The 25,072-nt window shown below is 47.8% G+C and overlaps 1 protein-coding gene across 5 annotated transcripts in view; it reads left to right on the forward strand.

The window, feature by feature from the left end:
- The window catches only part of MLN (motilin), a 33,599-nt gene that overhangs the window by 6,482 nt on the left and 2,045 nt on the right, over positions 1-25,072 (forward strand). For 2 of the 5 annotated variants that reach the window (XM_059717044.1, XM_019484898.2), the window contains 7 exons: positions 4,884-5,003; positions 7,876-8,026; positions 9,396-9,514; positions 9,660-20,073; positions 20,176-20,231; positions 20,522-20,657; positions 24,059-24,175. In XM_059717044.1, coding sequence (XP_059573027.1) covers positions 19,981-20,073; positions 20,176-20,231; positions 20,522-20,657; positions 24,059-24,175 — 402 coding nt within the window. In that variant the 5' untranslated portion in view covers positions 4,884-5,003; positions 7,876-8,026; positions 9,396-9,514; positions 9,660-19,980. The remainder of the gene's footprint in view (positions 1-4,883; positions 5,004-7,875; positions 8,027-9,395; positions 9,515-9,659; positions 20,074-20,175; positions 20,232-20,521; positions 20,658-24,058; positions 24,176-25,072) is intronic. The other 3 variants (XM_019484899.2, XM_019484901.2, XM_059717045.1) reach the window with 3 other exon arrangements.

A 25,072-nucleotide genomic window follows, 5' to 3' on the forward strand; every position in this document is an offset into this window, starting at 1 on the left:
GCCTAAGTCTGACTTGGTGCAAGCAAGTGCAGCTCCAGTCATGTGCATTTGCTGACAATGACGTCTGAATCCAGCCTTGTGGCTCTAAGAGCATATCTGGTAAGGCTGTTTCTGCTACAGGTGGGGAAGCCAGGGCAGGTGCTTGTGTGTGCACACATTTATTTATCAAGGGGTAATCACACCTCAGGGGATCTTGAGCATTTAGCCTGTGCTACAAGCCTGTTAATGCCACCAGCAGGTGATTATCTGCTGATAACTACACATTCTGCTCCACTTCTATGAAGAACGGCAGCTCCTACTGCTTCCCATCAGTGTAAACTTTCTTCCCCTTTTTTTCCTTCCCCATAAATCCAGGGCCTCCTTGCCTGTTGCTGCATAGAAATGGAAACCTGAATAATAGCAAGCACCTGAAAGAGTGTAAAGGTTTGGCAGCTGCTTTCTGTTCTCAGGCAAAGATAGATCTCCCTACTTCCTGATGGAGACCAGATATTATTTACAATCCCAGATACAGACCTAATGAATTCAGCCTCTTTCCCTGCCTGCAGCTTAAGCTGTTTCTTCAGAGGTATCCATGATTGGAAATTACAGTTCCCCCACCCCTTATTTTTTAATACTTCATTGCTTGATTGCGATCCCTTCTCCGCAAGGGTTTGTTCTTTGTGCTGTGTTGCGATCAGCCGGCTAAGTCAGAAGCGACTGTTTCTGTTTGCTGAGAGTGTGGATATATAATTAATTTGCACGCCTTTATTGCTAGTGTTTGTGTCAGCGCGCTTCCCTCGCGCCCATGTCCACAGGAGTGAAACATCAAAGGGCCTTGAGCGCGGTCGGATCAGGTGTGTCTAAAACCACAGCTGAATAGTCACCGAAAATTTTCTGCGGGATTTGCAGAAAACATCATTTTCTGCTCAGAACGCGAAGGGCTGCACTCTGCTTCCAGTCCTGGATGCTGGCCATGTCATCTTTCCACTTACTGAGTGCAGCCACGTCTGCCTTCAGCCCCCTAACACGCTGCACAGCCTCTCTTTGCTCCTGGGTTTGGATTATGCATCCTTGCCTCCTTCATGATATACCGCAGAGTCCTCTGCTGTGGCCCAGATGGGACCCATCTTGCCCTTTCGCAAGCAAATGAGATCTTTCTCTCCCTCTCTGATTGGACTTTCCTTCCCCTCCCAAATACTGACCAGGTCCATCTTTTGTTTTTAAGAAATGGCCTGGCTCCAAACACTGCGACTTTGCCACTGTAAGATGCATTGCTTCAGGCTGCTTGTTTTACATAAAGACTATAGATAGCACCTTCCAAAGAGAATCTGGGACAGTTTTCCTTGCTCCGGGAGCTCTTACTGATGCACCAAGCAGATTTTGCCCTCCCCCCACAGAGACAGATGTCTTCTGTTTATCCCCAGAACTGAGCAGCACAGGGCGAGTTTCCACGCAGTGCTTCCTGACCTGGAAAAAGGCCCGTGAGGGAAGTTCATTCTCTCTGGCTGTTTTAATCCTTGGTCTCTCAGCTGAAGCTGCCAACACATGAGCACAATTATCACTTATGAGATGATGCTTATGATCTTGCATTCTCAGAATGAGACAAAGCCCTATGCTGGAAGAAATGCATTAATAACCATTTGTCATTGGGATTACAGAAGTGTGTAGGAGCCCCAGTTATGGGTTTGGGACCAAGCTGTGCTGTGCAACATGGAACAAAAAGTGCAGTGATGTCCCAAAGAGTTTACAAACTAATAAAGTGTGGGGGCTTTTCTGGGCAAACGACTCAAGCAAATTACTTGGTAAGCCAGATGCTGTTACGATATCAGTCTGCCGGGCAAAGCTGGCAATGCTTAGGATATGGACTGAGGACAGATGGTGCTGGTGGGCTTGGGCTTCCATGCGGATCTGCCTTCCAGTCTTCCTTGCAGCACAGAAAGAAGGTACATTGCTCTGGCTCTTCACTGCTGTCATGGTTCTAAAGAAGATCTAAACCTGGTCTTGTGCTCTTCAGGAGACAGTGACTGAGAAACTTTTCCTGCTTTGTATGGTGGGCTGAATTTAAACCTGTCTGTTATTTCTCTGTGCATTCCTCATATTGCCCTGGTGTACAGGAGACCAGATTGTAATGGATTCCAATAACTGCTAGAGATCTTGAACCAGAACCCAGATCTTCTTCAGACCATGGGAATGACCAGCTCTGAGTCCAAACTTTGCTACTGGAGACCCACGCTCTCTAATGGACCTAAATCAGATCATCAAGTCTGAACCTTCTCGAAGTCAAGGCAAGTTGGGATGTAGTCTTCCTGGCTTCGTTCCTAACCATTTCCAATCTGGGCTGGATCCAAACCACTGATTTGTGAATCAAGAGACTCTATATCCAGTATCTCAGGGGTTCTCAAACTTAAAAAGGGGTTGCTAACTTCCCAGGAGGTATGCACAGCAGCGCAAGGAAGCGGTGTTTGGAGGCGGCGTGGAGTGGTGGATGGCGGCGGCTACTGTGTGCGAGCTCCCTGTCCCCTGCTGCCACCATCCAGCACTGCACACTGCCCCTGGGGTCATGGTACCACAAAGTTTTAAAACCCCTGCAGTATCCCAAGAGCTTCTGAAGACCGTGTTTCAAAGAGATGTGTCACATGAGCACAATAACCCTCACACACTCATTTCAGTAAAAGTCCCAAGTATGCACATGCATATGTTATAAGGTCTGTATCTGTAACCAGCTTCAGCCAAAGAGGTTGTAACCAAAATAGTAATGAAAAAAAATTCTGATTTTGCACCGATAAGACGGCTGTATTGTCCTGGAGTCGAGCACTGTGAAGCTAATGTGACTTAGCAAACTAAGCCACTCATCTGCTTTTGAGGAGCCTGCACAAAGTTACTAATATAATGTCTGGATGCTGTGAGACGGTAGGTTCCAGGCTTGCTGGCTCCTAGAGATACAATCTACGGATCAAATACTCAGCCAGGACAAACCTGAGTAGCTCCATTGATTTCCTCTCTGGCCCTAGGTATAAAGTTGGCAGAGCTCCCTTCCCACCTTCATTCTTTTCAGGAGGTCAGCTTTCTTCCCTTTGCAGCTTCTGGTAGGTGAAGCAAACATCAGGCCAGATATTGCAAGCTCTGCTCTTTCCTTGATTTGAATTTAGATATTCTTCAGGTCAGCAGCAGGCAGAGCAACACCCAAAAGACTCAGCTCAACTTGGCAGAAGAAAATACTTTGTTCCAGACATGTTCAGGGCAGAAATATAGAGTTCTCCAGCATCTTTTATCCACTAAGAGTGAAAATGGAAAATGGTGGTGTCTGTTAGACGAGGAAACTCTTGTACGTCGTGTCTCAGAGGTGAGCTCCATGATTGTATGAACAACTTCATGCCCAGGGTGTGACTGGAGAATTCAGGTAACATCTGATGGAAGTGGAGAGAGGAGAGCATGTGTCTTTTCTAGTGCAGTTCAGTGGCTTCTGTCCTCAACAGATGGATGTTTTCTTCTGTACTTTGCTCTTTGGGCCAGAGACTCTCTCTTATTAGGTATTTGTACTACACCTAGCACAATGTTTGGCCTAGTTTTAAGCGTTTATGTCACTGGATTAACCATCCTAGTTGTTCTTGGTCTGCAGAGCCAAGAACTGCAAAAGGAAGGTTGGTGAACAAACCATGGACCAATTCTCCTTCCAATTTGTGCATCAAAATAAGAACCATGCTAATAAAAAACCATCAGGAAACAAACAGGCCTTTTGAACTCTTCCCTCCAGCCCACACATGTCCTGAATGCACCAGCCTGACTCCCCCAGAGGGAGAAATTCCACCTCATTGTCTTGCCCCGGCTCCCAGTTGGCCTCCCAGATAGAAGCAATCTGGTGCAATGAGTTAGCTTTGCAGCACTAAAATATGGCTTTGTGACCTTAAAGAAGGGCTCTAATGCCCCATCCAGCTGCTGCACGGGCCTGATGAAGAATATATATACTCCTTCTCCCACACCCCTCACAGTAAATCATCTGCAAGAGTTATGTGAAGGGAATCATTCCCAGGTGCAAGACCGGAAGCTGAAAATCTGGCCCAGGTGGCAGAATTATGTTAAGTGCATTTGGCTGAGTTTATAATGATTTTCTCTGAAAGCTTTGTATGAGTCTCTTAGGGAGGACAAGAACCAACCCTGGACAACAACAATATCCCCCCCACAAAGCCTGTCTTAATAGCAGAAAAAGCTGGGCATAGCCGGTGAGCTGAGTGCCTTATCCCTGCCTGGCGATCTCACCTGACTGAAAACGGGTTAAAGCAAGACAAAGCCAGAGCATTATGGAGCCCATATGGAAAGGGAAGAAAACCCTTTATCCCGTAATTGGATTCATTCCCAGCAGCTCCTGGCAGAGGTGAGCCTGAGTGGAACTGGCAGGTCATGATCTGCGAACCGCTGTCAGCCCTGCTGCCCAAAGCAGGTTACGTGTGCACCAACTTGTAGATCAATCCATTAGAGTGGATCAAATAGATTTCAATGTGTGACAGGGAGAAATAGGACACAGATGCACTTACAATTTGGTTGGGGTTTTTTCAAGGCTGGATTAACTCGGTGGCAGGTGACAGCTCCAACCCGCAGCTCCCAGCCCTCCGCTGGCAAAAAGAATACACAGGTTTGCAAAGCGCAGTTTCCCTGTCAGCTGCAGCAATTAGCTGATATTCAGCACCTTGCGGGGTTGTTTCCATTAGGCAAAATCGATGATGCATGGCAGATCTATGCCTGGTGTAATCTTGCTTACTGACAAAAGAAATTCACAGGATCCTGCTTACCTGACCGCAGTAGCAACAAAAACACAAGGCAGCTAATAGCTCAGACATTCCCCTCCCAAGTCTGTTGCTCCAGTGAGCCCCGTACCCAAGAAGCCCTGTCTCTCTGCTTCCTCGCAGGGTCCCGCTCATGAAAGATTCTCCAGGGTCTCTGCTGCTGCAGAAAACTACAGACTGAAGGGAAGCTGGCAGGCAAGAGGAACACCTGGAGTTGTCCAAAGTTCAGAGCCATCTTCACAGGTATTGTGGATCCTTCTTCCTTTCCATTCATGACTGCATTGGGGCTCCTGTCCCACTGCTGCTGATCACATAACAACCCTGTGGGTACTTTAGCAATGACTTGCATGGGAAAAAAAAGAGCCCTATGAAATACCATCCTTCCAGAGGAGCTGTAGACCCTGGTCTTTTTATGCATAGTCTTTTAAGGAACAATAAATTAGGATGTAGCCTATTGCAGTGGCTTGCAAGATACTGATTTAAAAGCATCATTTTATATCTTGCATGATGCATAAGCAGCACAGCCATACAAAGCAAGGGAACATGGATACAATTCTGTGTATATGTGGGTGCGTCTACATGTGCAATTAATGTGAAGCAGTAAACTTCAGAGTCTATTGCCATTTGAATGTGTGCCCAGGAGAACAGCACATTGAGCAGGCCAAAGCAGCCCTAGCTGGCAGGGGGTCAGCCTGCCAGCCCAGAGCTGCTCCCCGTGGGTCAACCTGCTGCAGGGGGGCTGGCTGTGGCAGTGGCTGCACACGAGTTGCTGCAGAGTTTTTTACTCCACAGCAGGATAGTTAGTACTTGTATTTACTTGTATTAGTCTACTGTGCAGTAACTGTCTTGTGTAGATGCACCCTGTATGTAGCAAACCAAGACCTCTTCTAACATGGGTGATCATAGAATCACAAAAAAAGAGGGTTGGAAGGGACCTCAGAAGGTCACATCTAGTCCAACCCCCTGCTTAAAGCAGGACCACCCCAACTATACCATGCCAGCCGGGGCTTTGTTGAGCCAGCTTTTAAAAACCTCCAAAGATGGAGAGTCCACAACCTCCCTGGGTAACCTGTTCCAGTGCTTTACTGCCCTTCTTGTGAGAGAGTTTTTCCTAATATCCAGCCTAAACTTCCCCTGCTGCAACTTGAGCCCATTGCTCCTTGTTCTGTCATCTGCCACCACTGAGAACAGTCCGGCTCCATCCTCTTTGTAACCGCCCTTCAGGGAGTTGAAGGCTGCTATTAAAACCTGCCTTAGTCTTCTCTAGACTAAATAAGCCCAGTTCTCCCAGCCTTTCTTCATAAGTCATGTTCCCCTAGCCCCTGAACCATTTTCATTGCCCTCCGCTGGACTCTCTCCAACTTGTCCACATGCTTTCTGTAGCGTGGGGTCCAAAACTGCACACAGGACTCCAGATGTGGCCTCATCAGTGCTGAATAGAGGGGAAGAATCACTGCCCTTGATCCGCTGGCAACATGCCTACCAATGCAGCCTAGTATGCCATTAGCCTTCTTTGCAACAAGGGCGCACTGAAGGCTCATAAGGGTACACTGTTGGTTCATGTGATCCTCAGGGCAAGCAGGAAACTTGCTTGTTCCCATGAGAACTTCCCTCATTGTCTGTCTCCAAACTGATCTGAGCTCAAATCATTGATGCAGCTTTGCTCTTGGGAAAAAGATTCCACTGGGGCAGGGAGAGCAGCGGTAATGTCTAGTGGCTAGAGCAGGGAATTGGCATTCAGGGGGTTTGAGTTAAAGTCCTGTCTTTGCTATTGATTCCCCATGCAATCTCAGCAAGTGCTGCTAAGTGTCTCCAGTCTTCAGTGGAAATGATGGTGCCTGGCACCTATACTATTTATGCTCTCTATTTTGTCCCTAAGAGTCCCACTCAGCTCAGGGACTCGATGGCACCAGGTATTATGCGAACCCGTTTAAAAAATATGTCAGTCTCCATCCTCAAGAGCTCCCAGTTAGGAGGCAGGTGCCCCAGATTTGAACCCTTTGGCCTTCACTGTGCTGTGCCTTCTTCTCTAAGCTGAACATAATAATAGCAGTCCCTGCGGAGGGGTGCAAGATTTAATTACAACACATGAATCATTCGGAGATCCTCCGATTATAAGGGAATTGCACGCAAAAGCTTTGTAAATTATTAAAGCTATTATTAGCGTCTTACTGTAATGTTCCCAGCCACTGTACAAACACCCTCATCAAATGTAGTGTCTTAGGAAGTCCTGGTTGGACGTAGTACATTTTATAGGACACAGGAGGAAAGAAGTTTAAAAGGTCCCCCCCCCAACCACCATTTGAGTTTTTGAAGTCCATTTTGGTCTTCTTGGTTGTTGCCCCAGTATCACAGCATGCTGGAAGCATGAGATAACTGCATCCTGGCTTCATAGCAGTTTGTACCCCCTATGTCTGGGGAACAAGTCAGAGCCAGAGGGTCAAGTCTCCCACTGAGGAAGGTCAGTGGGAGGCTTTCTACAGGTGCTGAATCTGTGCCTCCATGCAAGAGCCTTCTCCTGGGCAGCTCCTGCCAGCTGAGCAAACTCCTATACCTCCCTTTGTTTCCCTTCGGACTGAACTGTAATTTCCTCCCTTTCCTGCCACGCTTGAGTATGGGGCCCGGTCGCAGAAGTTCTCAGCAGTGTTACTGCAGCACCACAGATGGGACATCAATCCTTGCTGCGCTCTGCACTCCGAGCTAACCCAGCTGCCCATGGGGACCTGCCCTTTGAGAGGTGAACCTGCAGAACCTGCCAACCCTAACCATGGTAGTAGGGTTGCCAACCCTCCAGGATTGTCTTGGAGTCTCCAGGAATTAGAGATATATCTCCAGGAGACTGCTGAGAGTCACTTGGGAGAGAAATGATAGGGCATTCATTAAAATAAATATTAAATGTTGACTCTGATTTACAGAGTTGTCCAGTAGGGTTTTAAAATGTAACAGTAATGTGCATTTGCCTTCCTGATGTAAAGTCATTAATGTCGTTACATCAAGTGATGAAACCTCCCGGAATAGATTCAGGGTTGGCAACCCTACATGGCAGCCACGGGGCTGCTAGGCTTGGGAAGGCCTTTGACTTTGACTTTTTCTTTTCTTTCTTTTTTTTTGGTAGCACCTGTTTTAGTGCCTATGGACCCCGATGAGAACCAGGGACTCACCATGCTGGGTGGTGTACAAGCACACAGCACAAGGCATTAATGAGCTACCATCTAAAAGAGAGAGACAGCAAGCGAATTCAGCAAAACAATGGGCTGACAGGCCAGGTAAACAAGCCAATAATCAATCCTTCCCCTCTGCCCTTCTTAATGAGTCTTGTCTTCTGTTTCCTTTTTGGAAACCTTTTGAGGTTGTTTATATGGAAGAGGCTTTATCTTCCCTGCTGGAAGCTGCACTTTGTTCCTTAGGCAAAACCCCCACTGATATGAAGGGAGCTTCACCCAGTTTTGAATCGGCCACACCTGGTCTGATTCCAGGCTTCAGGGCATGAAAAGCTTGATCGCAAGGAAAGCAGCAGGAGTTCTGCCCTGGTTTCACCTAGGATATTGCACTGTGTTCCAGCTCTGACCAATCATCAGCCCTTTCTCACAGAGTATTAAGTATTTCCATATTAAGCTAGGTTTTTGGGTTTTCCATATTAAACTGCTCTTTATTGTAAGTGTTAATCCCCTATGGAAGAATCAGGCCTTGCTATGCCTATATGGGTCGTCCTTTTCCCCCTGCAGCCCCATGGCTGTGTTTCTTCTGGCCCTGGCTGAAGGGATCCTACCTTGCTGGCTTGAAGATAAACAAAACAGAGAATTTTTATCCCTGGTTGCAGATAAACTGTAACATTAACCGCATAGGATTTCTGGAATGAAACAGGCAGCTCGCCCCTGAAAGGGCTGATAAATCCTGTGCATCCAAGACTGGCTTAATCCAGTTCACAGTATCACAAAATCTCCAGGGACCCAACAGCATTGAGAACAGCTATTTCTTTTTCATGCTACAGTTCGCACGTTGACGGATCATCTCCGCAGACAAGGCTGACAGATCGCATGGGGTTGAGCCCCGGGGTTTCTTTCTCTGCAGTTTACACCCATTCCTTCCTCAGACTAAACATCCTCTGGCCTCACTGGGGGGTGAGAAGGGAAGGGAGGGCTGCCCCAGGAAAGACCCCTAAGGATTTGGCCTGCCAGACAGCCATGGCACTTCATTTTGCATCCTCTGTGCGAGCGAGAATATCATACATCATCTTCCTGCTGATTCGACTGTGCGAGGAGCTCATGCAAGCAAGCTCTTTAATGCACTTCTCGTTGCCTTAGCATTCCGTCTTGCTATGCTTAACCTGATATACAGTTGTTTGATATGGGAACGGGGAGAGGGGGGCCAGGGAGAAGTAATAGGAAAATAAAAGGTCAGTGGGTGCCCTGTATGTGTAAAGGCTAAATTGCTCTTTCATGAAATCTAATAAGTATTCCCTAGGAGTGGGGAAAATGGACTCTTTCCTGAAATGCTAAGTGACTTACCCGCTGCCGGAGTCAGCGCAGGACTGTCAGGCGCACACAATGCCTTCCATTACCAGCCTTTTCCCCTGCCGTCTTTGGGGGCCTCACACGGGCATTCATTACACGCAGTTAGGTCTTGTTTTGACAGAGTTCTTCGGAGACGTGGCAAGCCACCGTGTGCCAGTGCTGTACACTGAGCTGACCCCCACCCCCGGGGGACGGAGCAGCAGGGGGTTCAGGCACCTGGACAAAAATTAATAACTGGAGGTAACAACTTTCCTCCTTTTCCCACTTTTATCTTTTTCCTTTATCCATTTCCACACTGGAAAAGGTTGGGGCAGAGGAGAAAAAAAAGGGGCCCAGGACCAGGCCAACCAAAGCATCTTTTTCCTCTGTTATACCCCTTTTATAGCTACTGCAGCCAAGATGGAGAAGCCAACATTTTCAGAAGCGGCATAACACTTGAATACCTAATGGCCAGCACCATCGTCCTGATTTTCAGAGATGCTAAGTGTCTGCAGATCCCATAGGCTTCTGCTGGAGCGACATGGGCTCATCAGCTCTGAACAAGGAGGTGTTGGGTATCTTGAGCCGGGCGCCAAATAACTGAGTCCAAACAAAAAGTACTTCATCTTGATGCGGGGTGGTGCTGTGTTGAGATGCTGGTGCTACCTCAGCCTGTCTACACAGCACAGTGAAGACTCATGCCAGAGGTATTGGCTGACGTCTCAGCTGGAGATTAGCCAGTAGGGCTAGCCTGGAGCAAAGCACCACTGTCATGGTTATGCTGCTTCTAGTGCCAGCTTGGCATCTCTACACAGCGCTGCTCTGTAGACATGTCCTTAGCAGCCGGTTTTGGAAATGCCAACCTAACCAGGGCATAGCCTGAGAGGCCATGATTGCAGAGCCAGGGTCAGACCACAGAAGTGCTTTGCTCTCCATTTCATTGTCATGCTGCCAGACCTCAGGCAGCGCGAGTCAATGCAGTTCCTTTTAGCACCAGGCACCAAACCACAGCTCCCCAGGCTGCGACTGTTTGTAGCGAGGTGTCCACAACATGGAGGTGATTTCTGCTTTAAACGAATGCTGGCTTTACAACAGGTCCTTCCATCCAAAGATTATCCCCACTCCATCCTTGGACACCCATTCAAAGCTTTAGAGCATCTAACTTGGAGCCTAGTCCAGAGCTCATTGCAGTTGGTGGGAAGATTGCTAATGAAATCTGGATTGGGCTGGTGGCTCTGGATTTGGTACATCCACCTGGCAGGCACAGTGGGAGGAGAGAGAGGGAGAGAAACGCAGCTGATAAAGCCGCCTGTTCATTGAAGACATCACTATTTGCTGATGGAAACAGGCGTCCGACGTGTTGCCTGAAATCAGCAAGAGTTAAATCCTGCTATTGATTCTCTCTCCCAACCTTGCTACAGCAGTGAATTAACATGAATTACACCACAGAGCAGTGGGGAGAAATGTAACTGATGCACGAGGAGAGGATGGAAACAGGAGTATGAGTCTGTGCACGTAAAATATTTATGCCCCAAATTAACATGCGCTTTAAGCTCGTGCATTTCAAATATTTATACAGAGCTAATATTTAGAAAAAATGCATTAAAAGTTGCCACGGGCACTTTATTCATTAGTAAGGATCAGCAGTCCCCGGCAGCAGGGCCTTCTGTGTCCAGATCACATCCACGCATAGAGAGCAGCGAGGAAAATGCTGTCTGGAGCAGCTCTCTCTCATCCAGCTGGACCAAGACTTTCAAAGCTGGATGCCTAAAATTAAGCTCCTTTCCTCTACATTTAGCTGTGCAAATAAATAGCATGTTCAAAAGTGCTAAGTACCAATTACACCAATTACATACAGCATTTTGAAAATCAGGCCATTTATTCAGTTGCTCCAAGATAGACTTAACAGTCTAACTTTAGGCAACCGGATGCTTAAATCTTGCTCAAGAACTTCCATCTGTCCATGGTATTGCAGTACAGCCTGTATAAATATCACAAGCAGACCAGCCATGGCTAATCAATGCCCATGCACAGATCAGTGTGGTTTACTTAGACTATTGCTTTACCCTAGAGGGGAAATTCAGACTTGTACTGGCACCCCATCCATTAAAATACCTCAAACACAAGGCAACACAATGTGCGGGGCTCCAGAGGAAGTATGAAACTTTGAAAGGATTGTTCATTGCTGCAGGCAAGGGGATTCACCTTTTCCTTGATTCCCTGGGTGTCATAATTGGTATACAGTTTAATGGGGATTAGCCACTGCCTGTTCTCTGCTAAAATTACTCCAGATTATGATAACTTCTTTAGCTACCGATAGGGCTGCAAACAAAGCCAATTTCATGCAGTCTCTGCTGATTTTGCTTTATGAAACACTGATGCTGGAGAGGGACTGCAGATCAGGAGCTGTTGCAGGGAGGGACCTGGTTAGGTGGAGGTTTTGGGGACATATTTCAGCCATTAGAGGATCATGAGAAAGTTGGGCTGGAAGGGACCTCACAAGGGCATCTAGTCCAGCCCCCTGCTGAGGGCAGGATCAGCCCAGACGACTCCATCCCAGCCAAGGGTCTGTCTAACTTGCTCTCCAAATGTTTCAAAGATGGAGATTCTCCACGCATGCACGCAGCCCCCTGCAGCCACCTAGACGAAGCCCTGGCTGGGATGATGTTGATGGTCCTGCGTTGAGCAGGGCAGGGGTGACTGGTGCCTCCTCAGTCGTGGGGGGTACCCACTCCTGTGCTGTGGCTAGTGTCCCCCGTCCTCCTCCCCCAACATGCCGCCGGCCCACGCAGCAAAAAAACTGCCCTGTCCTGAGTCAGGGGCTAATCTCAGGGGGGCATATCCCCCCCCCCCCCCAGCTTCCCCTACCAGTCACCTGTGGAGCAAGGGTTGGACTAGATGTGACCTCCTGAGGTCCCTTCCAAGCTTCATTTTCTATGGTTCTGTGATTCCAGGCAGGCTGTGCCCATATGGAAACTTAAGAAATGATGGACCAGATCCACAGTTAGCAAAATTGCCACAGTTAATATCACTTGCCATTTACAGCGTGTTGGAACTAAGAAGCCCTGGACATGGCCGTGGACACTGTTGTGTTCGGTGCTGTACAAACATAGAACAAAAAGATGATTCCTCTCCCAAAGAGCTTTCAGTGTCAGCAGAGCTAGAAGCATTTCATTGTTTTTACAGCAAAAGACGATCTGGCCCCGTTGTTTCAAGTGCTGCGTTCACCTTCCATTCCCGGTGACATAGGTAAATGGGTGCATCGCTTATATAACTGAGATGAGAACCTGGTGTACTGTATCCAGTTAATGCAAATGTGATTAATTCTACAGTCTTTCCTTTTATTTTAAAGGTTATTCCTTTGGTCCAGGAGGCTTCACTGCTGATGGACTGGAGCGCTGCCAGCAGCCACATTTTTGTGGTAAAAGGGGACAAGCCATGTGAAAGTTTAGCACTTTGAAAAAGTGACCTTTCTTGGTAATTAATCTGTCGCTCCCCAACACCATCTGCTGACTCGTCAGCTGCATCCATCATAGGCAGGGGAAAAAAAAAGATTGAAAATTCAGTTAAAATGAAAGCAAGTGTCAAATGAGTTTTTGCAAATTCTTTAGGGAAGACAAGCTAGTGAATGATGTTTCCTTTGCCCTAAACACTCACGCACACACGTATACATGCTCTAAGGGAGAGAAGCTATTTGACCTCTCCTAAAGATTTACAACCAAGCCCATAATGTTGTCTTTGTGATAAACTGTAATAAATACAAAGGGATCTGGGAAGCATCTTAACTACTGGCAAATTTTGTAAGGAATGGTTTGGCCCAAATGAAGCATTATTGACTGAGATGACAGCAGGAAAGCTATTGTGAAAGCCAGGTAAGGAGCTGGAGTTTGTACACGGTGTATCGACCAGCTGTGATGCCGGGCAGGAAAGAAAAACTGTTTTTAATTGGCTTGTTTCACAGTTCGCCCCTCCTTGTATCTGGCCAATATTGCCAGTGCTGAGCATTCAATCAGAGAGGCAGGAATGCTACTTCAAACAACAGATGTAACACTCTGGAAAGCTATTAAACAGAGTGGGCTTTCATACATTTGCTAACTTGTTTATTCCCTCGCTCCTTTTTTGGCTCAGGTTGGTTCGCGTGGACCCGAGGCTCAGGTGAGATGTGAAATGAACATCCTGGCCAGTTACAGCTGGAAAACTCCATTTGGTTTTTTTCCCCCCAAGAGTTTGGAGGATTTCACTTTGGTGTCAGGGGCTAGTTTCCACATTGGGTGACTGCAAACTGCCTAGCCAATATTCCCCTGGGAGTCCATAGACCAAGCCACTCTTTAGAGCCTGTCTTAAACCTGGTGGCATGCCATGCACTGCTGGAGGCTGACCCAAAGCCCTCTGACATCCTTGGGGGTCTTTCTGTTGAACAGGTGCTTTGGGGAGTAGATGCCTTTTTAAATAAAAGCGGCATTTAAGTGCTATGTAAAATGAGTCTGGCCTGGGATCAAGTGCTGCCCAAGGGACCGAACAGCCTAAGTATTGCTCTGCCCTGGGGGTCCTTGACATCTGTGCAGAGTGGTGTAGACTGCTTCTATGTTGGGTTGTCCTCTCAGCATGTGCTGCTTGTGCCTGGTTGTAAAGGATAGCCAAAGGCACAAAGAGAGACAGAGAATCTATGTCTCTGTGTGTCTAGTGAGAAAGGAAGATCCAAGGGTGAGGGATTTAGTCTGGGACCTGGGTGGCAGTGAGTTCAGGCCCTTACTGTAGCCTGAGCCTCTTGGGTAACTGTGGGCAAGTGGCTTAGGCTCTCTGCCTCAGGTTCCCATAGGGAAAAAAGTAGGAATGATTTTCCTTGGTGGAGTTGTGAGTATACACGGGTTAAAAACGGTGGGGTGCTCAGGTGTTATGGTAATGGAGGGAGGGAAGATACATACTTAAGAGTTAAATAAATCCTGTGGCCTGGTCTGAATGTCTCTCCCTCCTTTGTCTATTCAGACCACGAAGCTCTTCGGGATGAATGGTGATAGATAAATTTAATATGTAAAACTTTATTTATTATTTATTACTTAGCTCTATATTCCTGTAGGTCATTCATTCTCTCAGATCCATGCCTGCGTAATACCAAAAGGTCAAACTTTACCCTGAATTGCATTTGTCTCTGTGGCATTGCAGTTATTATTTTTTGTGTGTGAGGGGGTAGCATTTAGAAAGGCCAGTCGATATCCAGATGTCCTTGTGCAGCTGTCATGTGTGCGTGGTAAGGGAGGGTCCCGCCCTAGTCAAAGTGGACAAAACAAGCACAGGAATGGGACATAGGAAGGTCCATTATGCTATCTTACAGGCACAGAGAGTATCCTAGCAGAAGCAGGCAGTTAACTCAAGCTTTCTGTGTCTGAGTCCATTGCAGGAACCACAAAAATGCCCTCCCTTCCAATCAGAGAGACATAGATTGGTGCTGAATTTGACCCACAATGTATATCCAGGGAGCCAACTCCTTCAGTGACCTGGGTGCTGCTCCTGCTTTTGCCCGTCTTTCCAATGAGACCGGCTGCTCCCTCACACTGGCACCACTTAAGCCAAGGGTGTCCGAGTTACAACCCGCAGGCCAGATCCAGCCCTAGTTGTGTTGTGCGGCCCTTAGGGTGGGGATTTTGGGGGCTGGGCAAGTAGGGCAAGGCCAGCCACAGATCCAAGGCATGGAGCCCCAGTGGGCACATGAATCAGCAGCATGGGGCAAGTGATGGATGCATTAATCCCTGCCTCAGCCACATCCAGATCTGGCTCAGGGGGCAGGGGACTTGAAGCAAAGGGTGGACATGAAACCAGCCTTGGAGAACTTCTGCCCAAGCAGTGAGAAATGGAATGAAGAAGGGGTGTGAAAGGCAGGCAGCCTGGATGCTTTGTCCAGCACGACCCTAGATTCATGGTGCATGACTGCCTTAAAGCAGGGTGGACCCAGACCAGCTGAATCATCCTGAGGGCCACCATTTGTGGGGTGTCCTTCCCTGGAGACTGGGAACTCTCAAAGCAAATTCCTCGCAGAAGCACCTGCTGCCTGTGTGACAAACCTGTCTCCATGCACTTCAGCTATCTGCCCACCCCCTCTCTGGGAGCCATGGGCACCAATGATGGGTGGTGATATCCTACCGGTGCTTCTGGCAAGTATATAAGGGGTAAGAAACCAAGCAGGAGCTCACAGGAGAGACCAGAAGATCAGAGTCCTACCCGGCTACACGCACGAGGTGAGTGTCCGGTGTGCTCGGTTTTTGTTTGTGGTGTCTGCGGTACGAAAGAGCAGAGCTCAACGGTGGGATGGGATGGGATTGGGTCAGCTGAAGGGAAGTTGCAGGCTCTGAGCGGGAGGAAAAAACAAAAAATTCAGACCTCGCGAGGGAGGAGATTGAAGAGATGAAATTGGGTTGATCAAACCATTTGGCTGTGACTGGATCTCGTACACAATGTCAGAGTAGAACAAAAAATGGAAATGTTGGCACAGGACCTTTGCCCTTTGTCAGAACATTTTTTGGGTGGGGCAGGTGTTAGTCAGGAATGAAATCCCGGTGAAACCCACACGTTGATATGGATGGGACTGCAGATCCTGGAGGAATGAGGTCCCAATGAACTTTCTCTCACCAGCTGTCCTGATCAGTCTTTATTTCCCCACATGCACCTTGAAACCTATGCAGTGAGCTAATCAGAGGAGCTGCTTATCTTCCGAGGAAGTCTTGTTTCTCAGGGCTCCTGGGTTACACACCTAGCAGGGCTGCCGCATGGATCTTTGTCCTCAGCTTCCCCATTTGATAAACAGGGATGTAATGCCTGTTGTGTTACCTCCTTCACAGAGGAGGCTGAGTTTAGGTTCATGGATGACTGAAATTCACCCCCGTACACAAGATGTTTGCTCCAGGCTTTGGTGGCTCTGAATAGGCTCTGATAGCATATAAATCTGCTTGCTTTCACCCTGATATCAAAGGGCGTGTGTAGACTAAATGAGGGGCATGTGTGCATGACACTTTAAAGCAGGTTAAATGCTTTTGCATCACTTTAATGGTGTTGGTGTTTGCACACGTCAGTGGTGTATTGTGCATTAATTTGAGCCGGTGTAGTACATCCGGTGGTGTAATGCACCTTAAATGACTTTGGGGTGCAGCAAACTAAAACACCTCTGAGGGGTTTTAGTTTACTGTCCTACAGCCTTGGAGCAAAGTACTGGGCTCCACGCAGCTCAGGGGCTGTGCAGGCAACTTGGCAGCAGCCCGGGAAGGCAGGCTCCACCAAAGGAAAAAAAAAAGTGGCAAGCCTGATCTTTTCTTTTTTTTCCCCCACACTGGACATAGGAGTGGGACACGGAGGGAAGCATCCACCCCCCTTGCCCCCTACCCAGCCCAGGAACCGCTTTACCCACCAGCAGCTCACCCTCCTCTCCCCACTGCTGGAAAGGCAGCTAAGACACGGGTGTACATGACATGGGGCTTTACTTCGCCCTAAATTGAAGCAGTGTTTTTAAAAACCCACCGCTTCAATTTAGGACCCCCATTTCATACATGCCCAAGGCTCTCCTCTGCTCCAGTCTCTCTCCTCTTGTCTTCATTCTTCCTTCCTTTGTCCTAATTTCATCTCCAATTTTTGTGTCAGGTCTCCCTCCCTCTGACCTCCCCCTGATCAGAAGGGCCGGTCCAGTCCAGCTGCCATCTGCAGAATTGATGCTCCAAGAGTTAGCTGATTTCAAAGAAACTTTTAAATAGGAGAGATGGTTCCAGTTTACTAAGGTTGGGGAGGGCAGGAACAAAATCAATGCGTAAACAAGGGGAAAGGTGCTTTCCACTCGTCCCTCTCCATATGAGCATTGATTACTTTGACGCCACTCTCATTATTGCCAGTTAGCACCCGTCAGACAATGGAGGATGTTTCAGGGACATGCAGTGTCTCCTGTCTGGAGTGTTACACTTTGAGTGCACAAGGGATGAATCAGAGGCAGGTTTTGTCTAGATTAACTCTTGAACTCCCCTCTCTGGTCCTCAGCTGATCCTGGTCCTGGTCCGTCACTGCATGGCAGATTTTTTACAGCAGTGACAAGGGGATCAAAAATGCTCCATACTTTGCACCCACTTCACATTGATCTCCAAGCCAACATCAGGTGCAGGGAGCATACAACCCAGCTCCGTGTGCTGCACTGAGGTGCCACTCTGATTCCCCTTGCTTTCCACTACCTGGGAAGCTAATTCCAAAATAAGCTGTATCTTTGCTTGGGAAGACACTGGGCTGAAGTTGTAAAGTATGAAAGACATGTCCTGTTTACAAATTAAAGGACGTTCCATGGACCAGCTGGCTGATTTGGCAAATGCAGGGGGGTTTCCTCTGGGGGAGAACAGATTCACGCAGAGCTAGTCAATAGGAGATGAAGGCAGAGACCAGGGGGGTTTATATGACAGTACTTTACTGAAGTTACAGAATAAATGAAATGAAGCAAAAGAATGATCCCACTGAGATAACACCACGTATCAGAGCATACACATGGTAATTCCTGTTAGAAGGAAAGAGCTGGGCAATCCCCTTTTGATCATTACAGCCAAGCAAACGCTACGCTTCATGGAGACAGGTGGTGCAGCTGATTTTAAGGCACAATTCCCAGTGCAATGCATGGGTTTGATAAGCCAGCGATTCATTGCCTGGCATAAGAGAGGAACCTCCGCAGGGGTCTTGTCCACTCTGGGGCTTTTTTGCTCCTTGTCCCAAAGCAATTATGACAGGAGGGACCTCATTTCTCCTGCATTTAGCAGGAGTCACAGGAACACAGGGCTGAAAGGGACCTCAGGGGAACATCTAGTCCAATCCCACTGACTTCTGTGGAGCAAATGCCAGTTTGCCCCAACAGGAAATCGGAAATCTGGTCTGATCATTCTGATCCCGTAGCAATTCGCACCAGTGCGAACAACAACATGTAGTGTAGGGCATGGGGCAAGCAGACTCAAGGTGCAGATGGATCCATAGGTCTCAGCAGGTACATCACCTCCTGTATTAATTTGGTGGCATTTGAGATGGCCCTTTCTTGGCGCTCAATGCCAAAATGATTGTTTGGCAAAAACTGTGGGCATGGGAGGAATATTAATTTGTTTCTACTAGTCTTTGGTTCACAAGCTGATATTTGTCTGAAATCTCATTTGCGGGGGTGCAAATTTGACCTGATGTCCCTTTAATAATGCCTGAAACCAGAGCTTTTAAAAAAATAATTAAGGATCAGGAGGAAAATGAAGGAAGTAGTTAAGTTGTAAGCCTGTACCTTGTTAAAGGCGCTCCAAAAGACGGGTTTAATATTTTACAAGGGTGCTTAATGTTTATATAAATCCTCCTTCAGATGGCTAATGGCTGTTAAATCAAGGTGGAGACTAGTTTTTAAAACCTTTTCCCATGGCCTGAGGTGGTAGAAGATGTTTTGGGCTCCTTGAGAGCTTGATTAAAAAACCCAGTGCACCAATGGGAGAAGACTATAAATCCTTATAGAATTAGAGCGTGGGACATGACTGCCTTGCTTCCTTTTCCCTCCCCCCAAGCTTATTGAAGGAAAATATAAAAAAGATCTTAATAAAACAATTAAAGCTACTGCTTTTGTGCTAAATCACTATACTTTCCTCACTGTGGAGACTCAAGGCAGGAAACTGAAGCAGTTTCTATTGAATGTGTGTGGGCTTTGTACTTCAGGGAAGCTCTGAAATTCTGCAACACCATGTTTTTAATATAGGAATTATTGCTCCAGATTGAACAAACCTGTTTATGAGCGGTGGCATTTGTCTCACGTTAAGAAAAGGGGAGTTGATCAAGATTTGCTAGGGAGGAGGGTCTTTTTTCAGCTCAAGGAGGGTGGGAAGTCTTGGAGTTGGGCCAGAGAATGGGGAATTGGAGCCCCTGGGATGTATTCTTAGCTCATGGAGCGGCTCGTTAGAGCATGACGGGTCTGTTGCTCTGACCACTAAGATCTCTTCCTAAAGCAGGAATCCTGAGCTACAGCTTGGTCACTGACTTGAGACCCTTTCATGATTCAGTTTCCCCCTCTGTAAAGTGTGGATAGTGCTATAAAGTACTTCGAGATTTTTAGGTGAAAAGCTTTGTATAATCTATGATGTATTATACAAAGATGCGCCATGATTTCACAATCAATTATTTGTTATGCAGATAGTCAAATCCAGGGTTTCAGAAATCATGCAACTGTTCATAATTTAAAGGGGAAATAAGCTGGAGCTGATAATACCTAAGAACTGGCCAGCTGGAGCCATTTTAGCTAGTCTGTTAGAGGACTTCTAGGCAGGCCTGTCTTGCCCTTTACCTTGCATAGATAGGATTTCTTCTCCAGAGCAGACACCCCTCTCAGCATTCATCTGTTGGAAACCAGAGCCTGGCTAGAAGTGACATCATTCTTTAAAGGGACATAGGTTGTAGCCATGTTGGTCTAAGAACATGGGTAGACAAGGTTCTTTGGTTAAATCTGATATCTTTTATTAATCCAACTCAAATAGTTGGAAACATTCTTCCATGAGTTGGTCTAATAAGAGATATCAGATTTACCCAAAGAACTTTATCTGTCTTTAAAGGGACATGACATTCAGATGCACCGACCCTCGGAAAACTGAAACTTTTTCAGGAATCTCTGAGCAGGTACTCACCCAAAATCACTGCCCTCTTTTGAAAATCTCAGCTTTAATCTTTGTTCAGAAATACAGAGTTCTGACACTTTGGGCAAAATGCTCCTTACAGGGCCCTGTCTAGTCACAAAGGCTCCTGGCTCCAAAATGCAAACCCATGTACCTGCAGAGAGCACTTCTCTCCCACACCAGGTAAGCATCCCCACCTGTCTCACCAGATGGTTGGCTGCGAGTGGACCACATGGTCATGTGGGTTGACTTCTGCAAGAAAGTGAGAGACCTTGCATCTTTCAGGAGAGGAGCTGTGCATCAGTTCATAGGATCAAGCCCTTGGCTAACGCTGGCTCCAGGTCAGATCTTCAAGGAGATGTGAGATTATCACTTGACAGCTACTGTCAGTGTCAGAAACCATTGGAAGAATAGACATGGAGTGGAAGGCTGCTCAGAGATCAAGAAATGTATTTATAAGACCCAAACTCCTCCTGGGCAGTCCATGCTAAAGTCCTGGGTTTTGGGTTATTCTATTCAGTGAGGGCATCTTTGTAGCTCATATTTTTAAACTATTCTGCACTGGTTTTATAGGCTGCAGGCAGCCTTCCCCACTAGCTTATCATGACCTGCCCTCTCCTCTGTCTTTCAGACTTTCTCAAGTTCCAAGGATGGTTTCGAGGAGGGCCGTGGTGATTCTTTTGGTGGTGTATGGGATGGCCATGCTGGCCAAGCAGACCGAAGGCTTCTTACCCATTTTCACTCACAGCGACATGCAGAGGATGCAGGTAACCCCTGAGAAACATACTGCCATGGCCAGCACCCTTAAGAGTTAATTAAAGGGGACAGGGAGTGCTCTCTGTGCAACTTCCCACGCAGCGCTCCAGGGCCCGGGAGGCCCATGCTCTCCTAGTCTCCTCTTCCTTCTGAGCAGAGACTGAGAGCATCTGAGAGACAATTTTACAACATTGATGGCCAGTCGCTTTGGCCAGGCTGAGAGCAGCAAGCCCACTTCTCCTATGCCTTGAGCTGACCGAATTTCTAAAGTGAAGAGCTTGTGTTCAAATAAAAGGAGACAAGAGTAAGGATTTCCACTGCTGTCAATGTGGATAGGCTCTGAGCCAAATTGTGAAGCACCTGCTTAGACAGTTCTGAGTGGCTGGATTTTCAGAGGTGCTCGGGGCCCAGGAACTCGTATCCTGGTTTAGAAAAGCACATAAATGCAAACCTTATCACCCTCCCTGTTTAAGAAGGCACTTAAACTAGCACTTAACTTGAAACGTGCTCACAGATTCACAGAAGTTTAGGGCTCGAAGGGACCTCGGGAGATCATTGGGTCCAGCCCCCCTGCTCTGGGCAAGAAAGACTTGTGGGGTCAAATAACCTCAGCAAGGTGTGCATCCAGTCTCCTCTTGAAGATCTCCAGGGTAGGTGCCTGCACCATCTTCTCTGGGCATTTCAAAGCAGAGTATGCTGTCAAATCCTCTCCTGAACAGTGAAGCTTTTCTGAATTAGGGATTCGAATGGAAGAAGGAGCTATGAAAATCAGGCTGCAGCTGTTCTCACTGCAGTAAAACTCCCATGGAGTCAAAGGGACTGCTCAATTATCGAGTCCACATCCAGTAGAATCATCACCAGAATAAAATCCCTGTCTCATGACACGTCCTATCTCAGTGCTGGGAGGTGGTCGGGAAGGGTGTGTGTATTTGGCATGACACAGCATTGTGTAGCCATACCACATCTTGCTCCTCCTGGCTAGTTTTGAAACCAGACGTGGCATAGTTGCCTTAGTGTGGTCTGTGCCAGAGTTCATTAGCCCAGCTTCTCAGCAAAGTTCTTCAGACTAATTAGGCTGTGCTGTTTCCAGAACCCAAGCTAGTATCCCCACATGGCCCTGCTTTGTGTTGTATAGACAGACCAGCTTGTTTAGAACCAGCCTGGGTTCCTCTAAATGGCTCCGCTGTGGTCCCAGCACACATAGCCTTAGCGCATCCTCAAAGTCTGCGATGCACATGACTCACTGGTGCTGCAGAGGATACGAGGTAAAAGGCTCCCAGACTCAGGGCTAAAAAGAAAGTCCTGAGGATCATTTTAACACAGACCAGCATAATGGAAATGAAAGGCCAGTTTATATTAATTTACGGACATGTTTTTTACTTTTCTTCTTAGAATTGCTGCTGGTCCTGGTTGTTACGGGAAAGCTGCAAGCTCCCATCACAATTCTGCTGGGTCTCTTTGTTCTAGCAAATAATTAATCATCCCCCAAATGGGTGTCAGCTCTGGGCAGTGCACAAAAGAAAATGTTTTCCTTTTGATGTGAGATGAATGCTTCTGCAGAGTGCCAGGCTAGCATCCCTGGAGACTGGTCACTGTCCTTGGCACCCAGCATAGACAAATAAATGCCCAGTAGTATAGCTTATGGTGGGCAAGCAGGGTACTAGTCTTGGACACTGACTTAGAGGGGGCACCTGAATGACAGCTCCCCAAAGGGTCCCTGGTGCAGCAGTAGCCCCACAGTGTGTCTACGGCAGCAGCAGCTGGGTGCAGCGACTCTCTGTCCGTAGTAGCAGCAGTAAGAGCTAAAGCCGAGCAAACCGCTCCATGCCAGCAGCAGCCAGTGACACTGAGTCCCCGGGGCAGGTAACACTGACCCCTCATTCTCACCTCCTTCCCCCCACACAGCAGGTTTTAGCTCAGGTCATGGCCTCCTTCTTCCCTGCAGGGTTTTGCCCCGGATGCCAAACCTGCTTATTTGTGTCTGCCAGCAGCCCCCTTTACACTTCTTCAACCCACAGAGACAGCAGAGGTGAAATTTTGGCAAAGCTCCCATTGATATCACAGGAGCCAGGCTTCCTCTGCTGGGCAGAGAGTGAGTAGACAGTTCAGGCTCCCCAGCCATTTCTTCCTTGGTGTCTCTGCTGAGTATTGATGTAGTTGCTTCTCGGGCAATACATCACCCTCAGAGGGAAAGGGGAAGGCATGATCCCCCTGCATCACTTTTCACTCTTTACCCACGATGCCTCTGGGGGAGCAAAAGAAGCCCATCTCATCTGTCTTCCAAAATTTCCTTCCCTTACACTGAATACCCGGGTTAGCCCCCTGCACTAAGCAGCCACCCCAAAGTATCCCCAGTGCCAGTGGACTTCCTCTATTGCTGCCTCTCTATTTTGCAGCTCCCTTGGGGAGGGGGATGTGTGGTGTAGACAGGTGGCTGTGTTCAAATTGGAGAGGACTAGAAACCGCAGACTCCAGAAAAACCTATTACAGATGCCTGGCAGGCGGGCAGCACTTTACAGTCAAAAAAGCTGCATAGGCATTAGCTAATTAAACCTCAGCATCCCCCTTCCTCACAGCTGGTGTGTGTCACTGCCTGGTCTGCCATGGGGAGAAAGAGAAAGGCAAGGGCTTCATGCGACTCATCCAGGGTCATACAATGAGCCAATGCCCAGTCCAAGGCTGCCGCTTGGAAATGGCTAGCCACACAGCTCGGGACACCTGGCTGCTGTGCCCCTGTGGCAACAGTGAGCTTCCACATGCCTTAGCAGATTATAAAGTCCCCTGGCACATTACCAGGCAGGACAGCCTTGGGCGGTTAGCTAAACGGTTGGTGGTTCTGATCCCACTTCAGGGATACCAGCTTCCTGTCTGTGGAATAAGAGCTGAAGTCAATGGCAGTCTTTCTGGGGAGCACTGGGACAAAACAATCCTGCATTGGATCCAGTAACCAGTTAGGTCTCTCTGGTCTTTTATTTCCCTGGTTCTGCATCCAGCTCAGCTGAACTGTTCCAGCTGTTGCAGGACACACTGGGTAGCCCCCTCAGACTGTCAGTGGGTGCCCTTTCTACCCCTGTGATGGTGCCAAACAGGTGGTGGCTTGTTCCAGCAATGCCAGGTGCAGAGACAGGGCAGCACCAGTAAGAGACTGTCTATGCAACTGGATAGGAGGGAATTCATATATACAAACACAGGCTCAAATCCTGTCCCCTGACTCATAGCCTACAGACCCCAGCTTGGTGCTGGGAATCTTATGTGGGCAAGGATTTTTCCCCTGACCACTAAATGGCAGAAGAGGTGCTGCATGGATACAACCCTTCCTTGAACCCCTATTCTGTCCCACCTAATGCTTGCATCCATGACCTGTCTGATACGTGGCATCTGTTCTACCTTGTGCCTTGCTCTGTGCCTCCAGGAGAGAGAGAGAAATAAAGGGCAGAAGAAGTCCCTGACCTTGCAGCAGCAATCGGAAGAAGGAGACTTTACTGGGCCCTCCAGCATGGAGGGTGTCGGTGAGGGTGAGATGATCAAGGTGAGGAGAACAGTGAAGTGACCATGAGTGGGTCTGAGGAAGACACACTGGCAGGGGGGGCCTACCTACATTTGCTTACTGCCAGTGTGCAAACACACAAGATCTAGCTGTAGCTACATGCCAGTGTTTTAAAAGCTTCTGCAACAGAAGACAGTGAACACCACTCAAGGGCTTACAAATTATTTAAAGGGATACCCCCTAGGTCCTGACACTGCGCATGGTTATAGCAAAGAGAGGTTGTAGTATTATTGCCTGGTCTTTGCCTAGTATTGTTGATTTTGCAGGACTGCAAAGTGCTTTGTCATTTGAGTTTATAAATGGGGGCCCTCTGACTCTAAATCAGCACTTTGGGACATAAAAACACCCATTTCAGATGTCCCAGGGCTTGTGTGTGTCCCCAAGACACTCTTGCGCCGTCACCCACCGAGTCTGAAAACTCAGTGAGAGTAGAGAGCTCTCTTCAGCCACCCACTGATACAGCTACATCTACGCTGTAAGCACAGCTGTACTTTTCTCACCTGAAGCTATGGGGGAAACCCATCCAGTGAGAATGTAAAGACTAGCTAAGCTGGATTTTGGCCAGGGCCCAGACTAACAAGCACACATCCACTCTTGCCAAACTGGGTCAAAAAAAATCAATACTCATGTTTAAGCTCTGTGTATTTTCAATATTAAGTGTTAAATAACAGGTACATCCAGGTGTCAGCTCCCCATCCCAGCCCTGGCCTGAACTGGTCTATTTAGTGTTGTTAATTAAGGCAGAAATGTGCCCAGTCCCACAACTCTATCCGAGTCCACAGGCCTGTGAGAGGGTTTCAACATGGGGATTGTCAGGGTCAAGGATGACTTTCTCCTCTAGAGTCCTTGCTAATCTCCGAGGTTTGCTGCCAGGGGAGA

Source organism: Alligator mississippiensis, chromosome 14 (genome assembly GCF_030867095.1).
Source record: "Alligator mississippiensis isolate rAllMis1 chromosome 14, rAllMis1, whole genome shotgun sequence".
NCBI classification, from domain to species: Eukaryota; Metazoa; Chordata; order Crocodylia; family Alligatoridae; genus Alligator; species Alligator mississippiensis.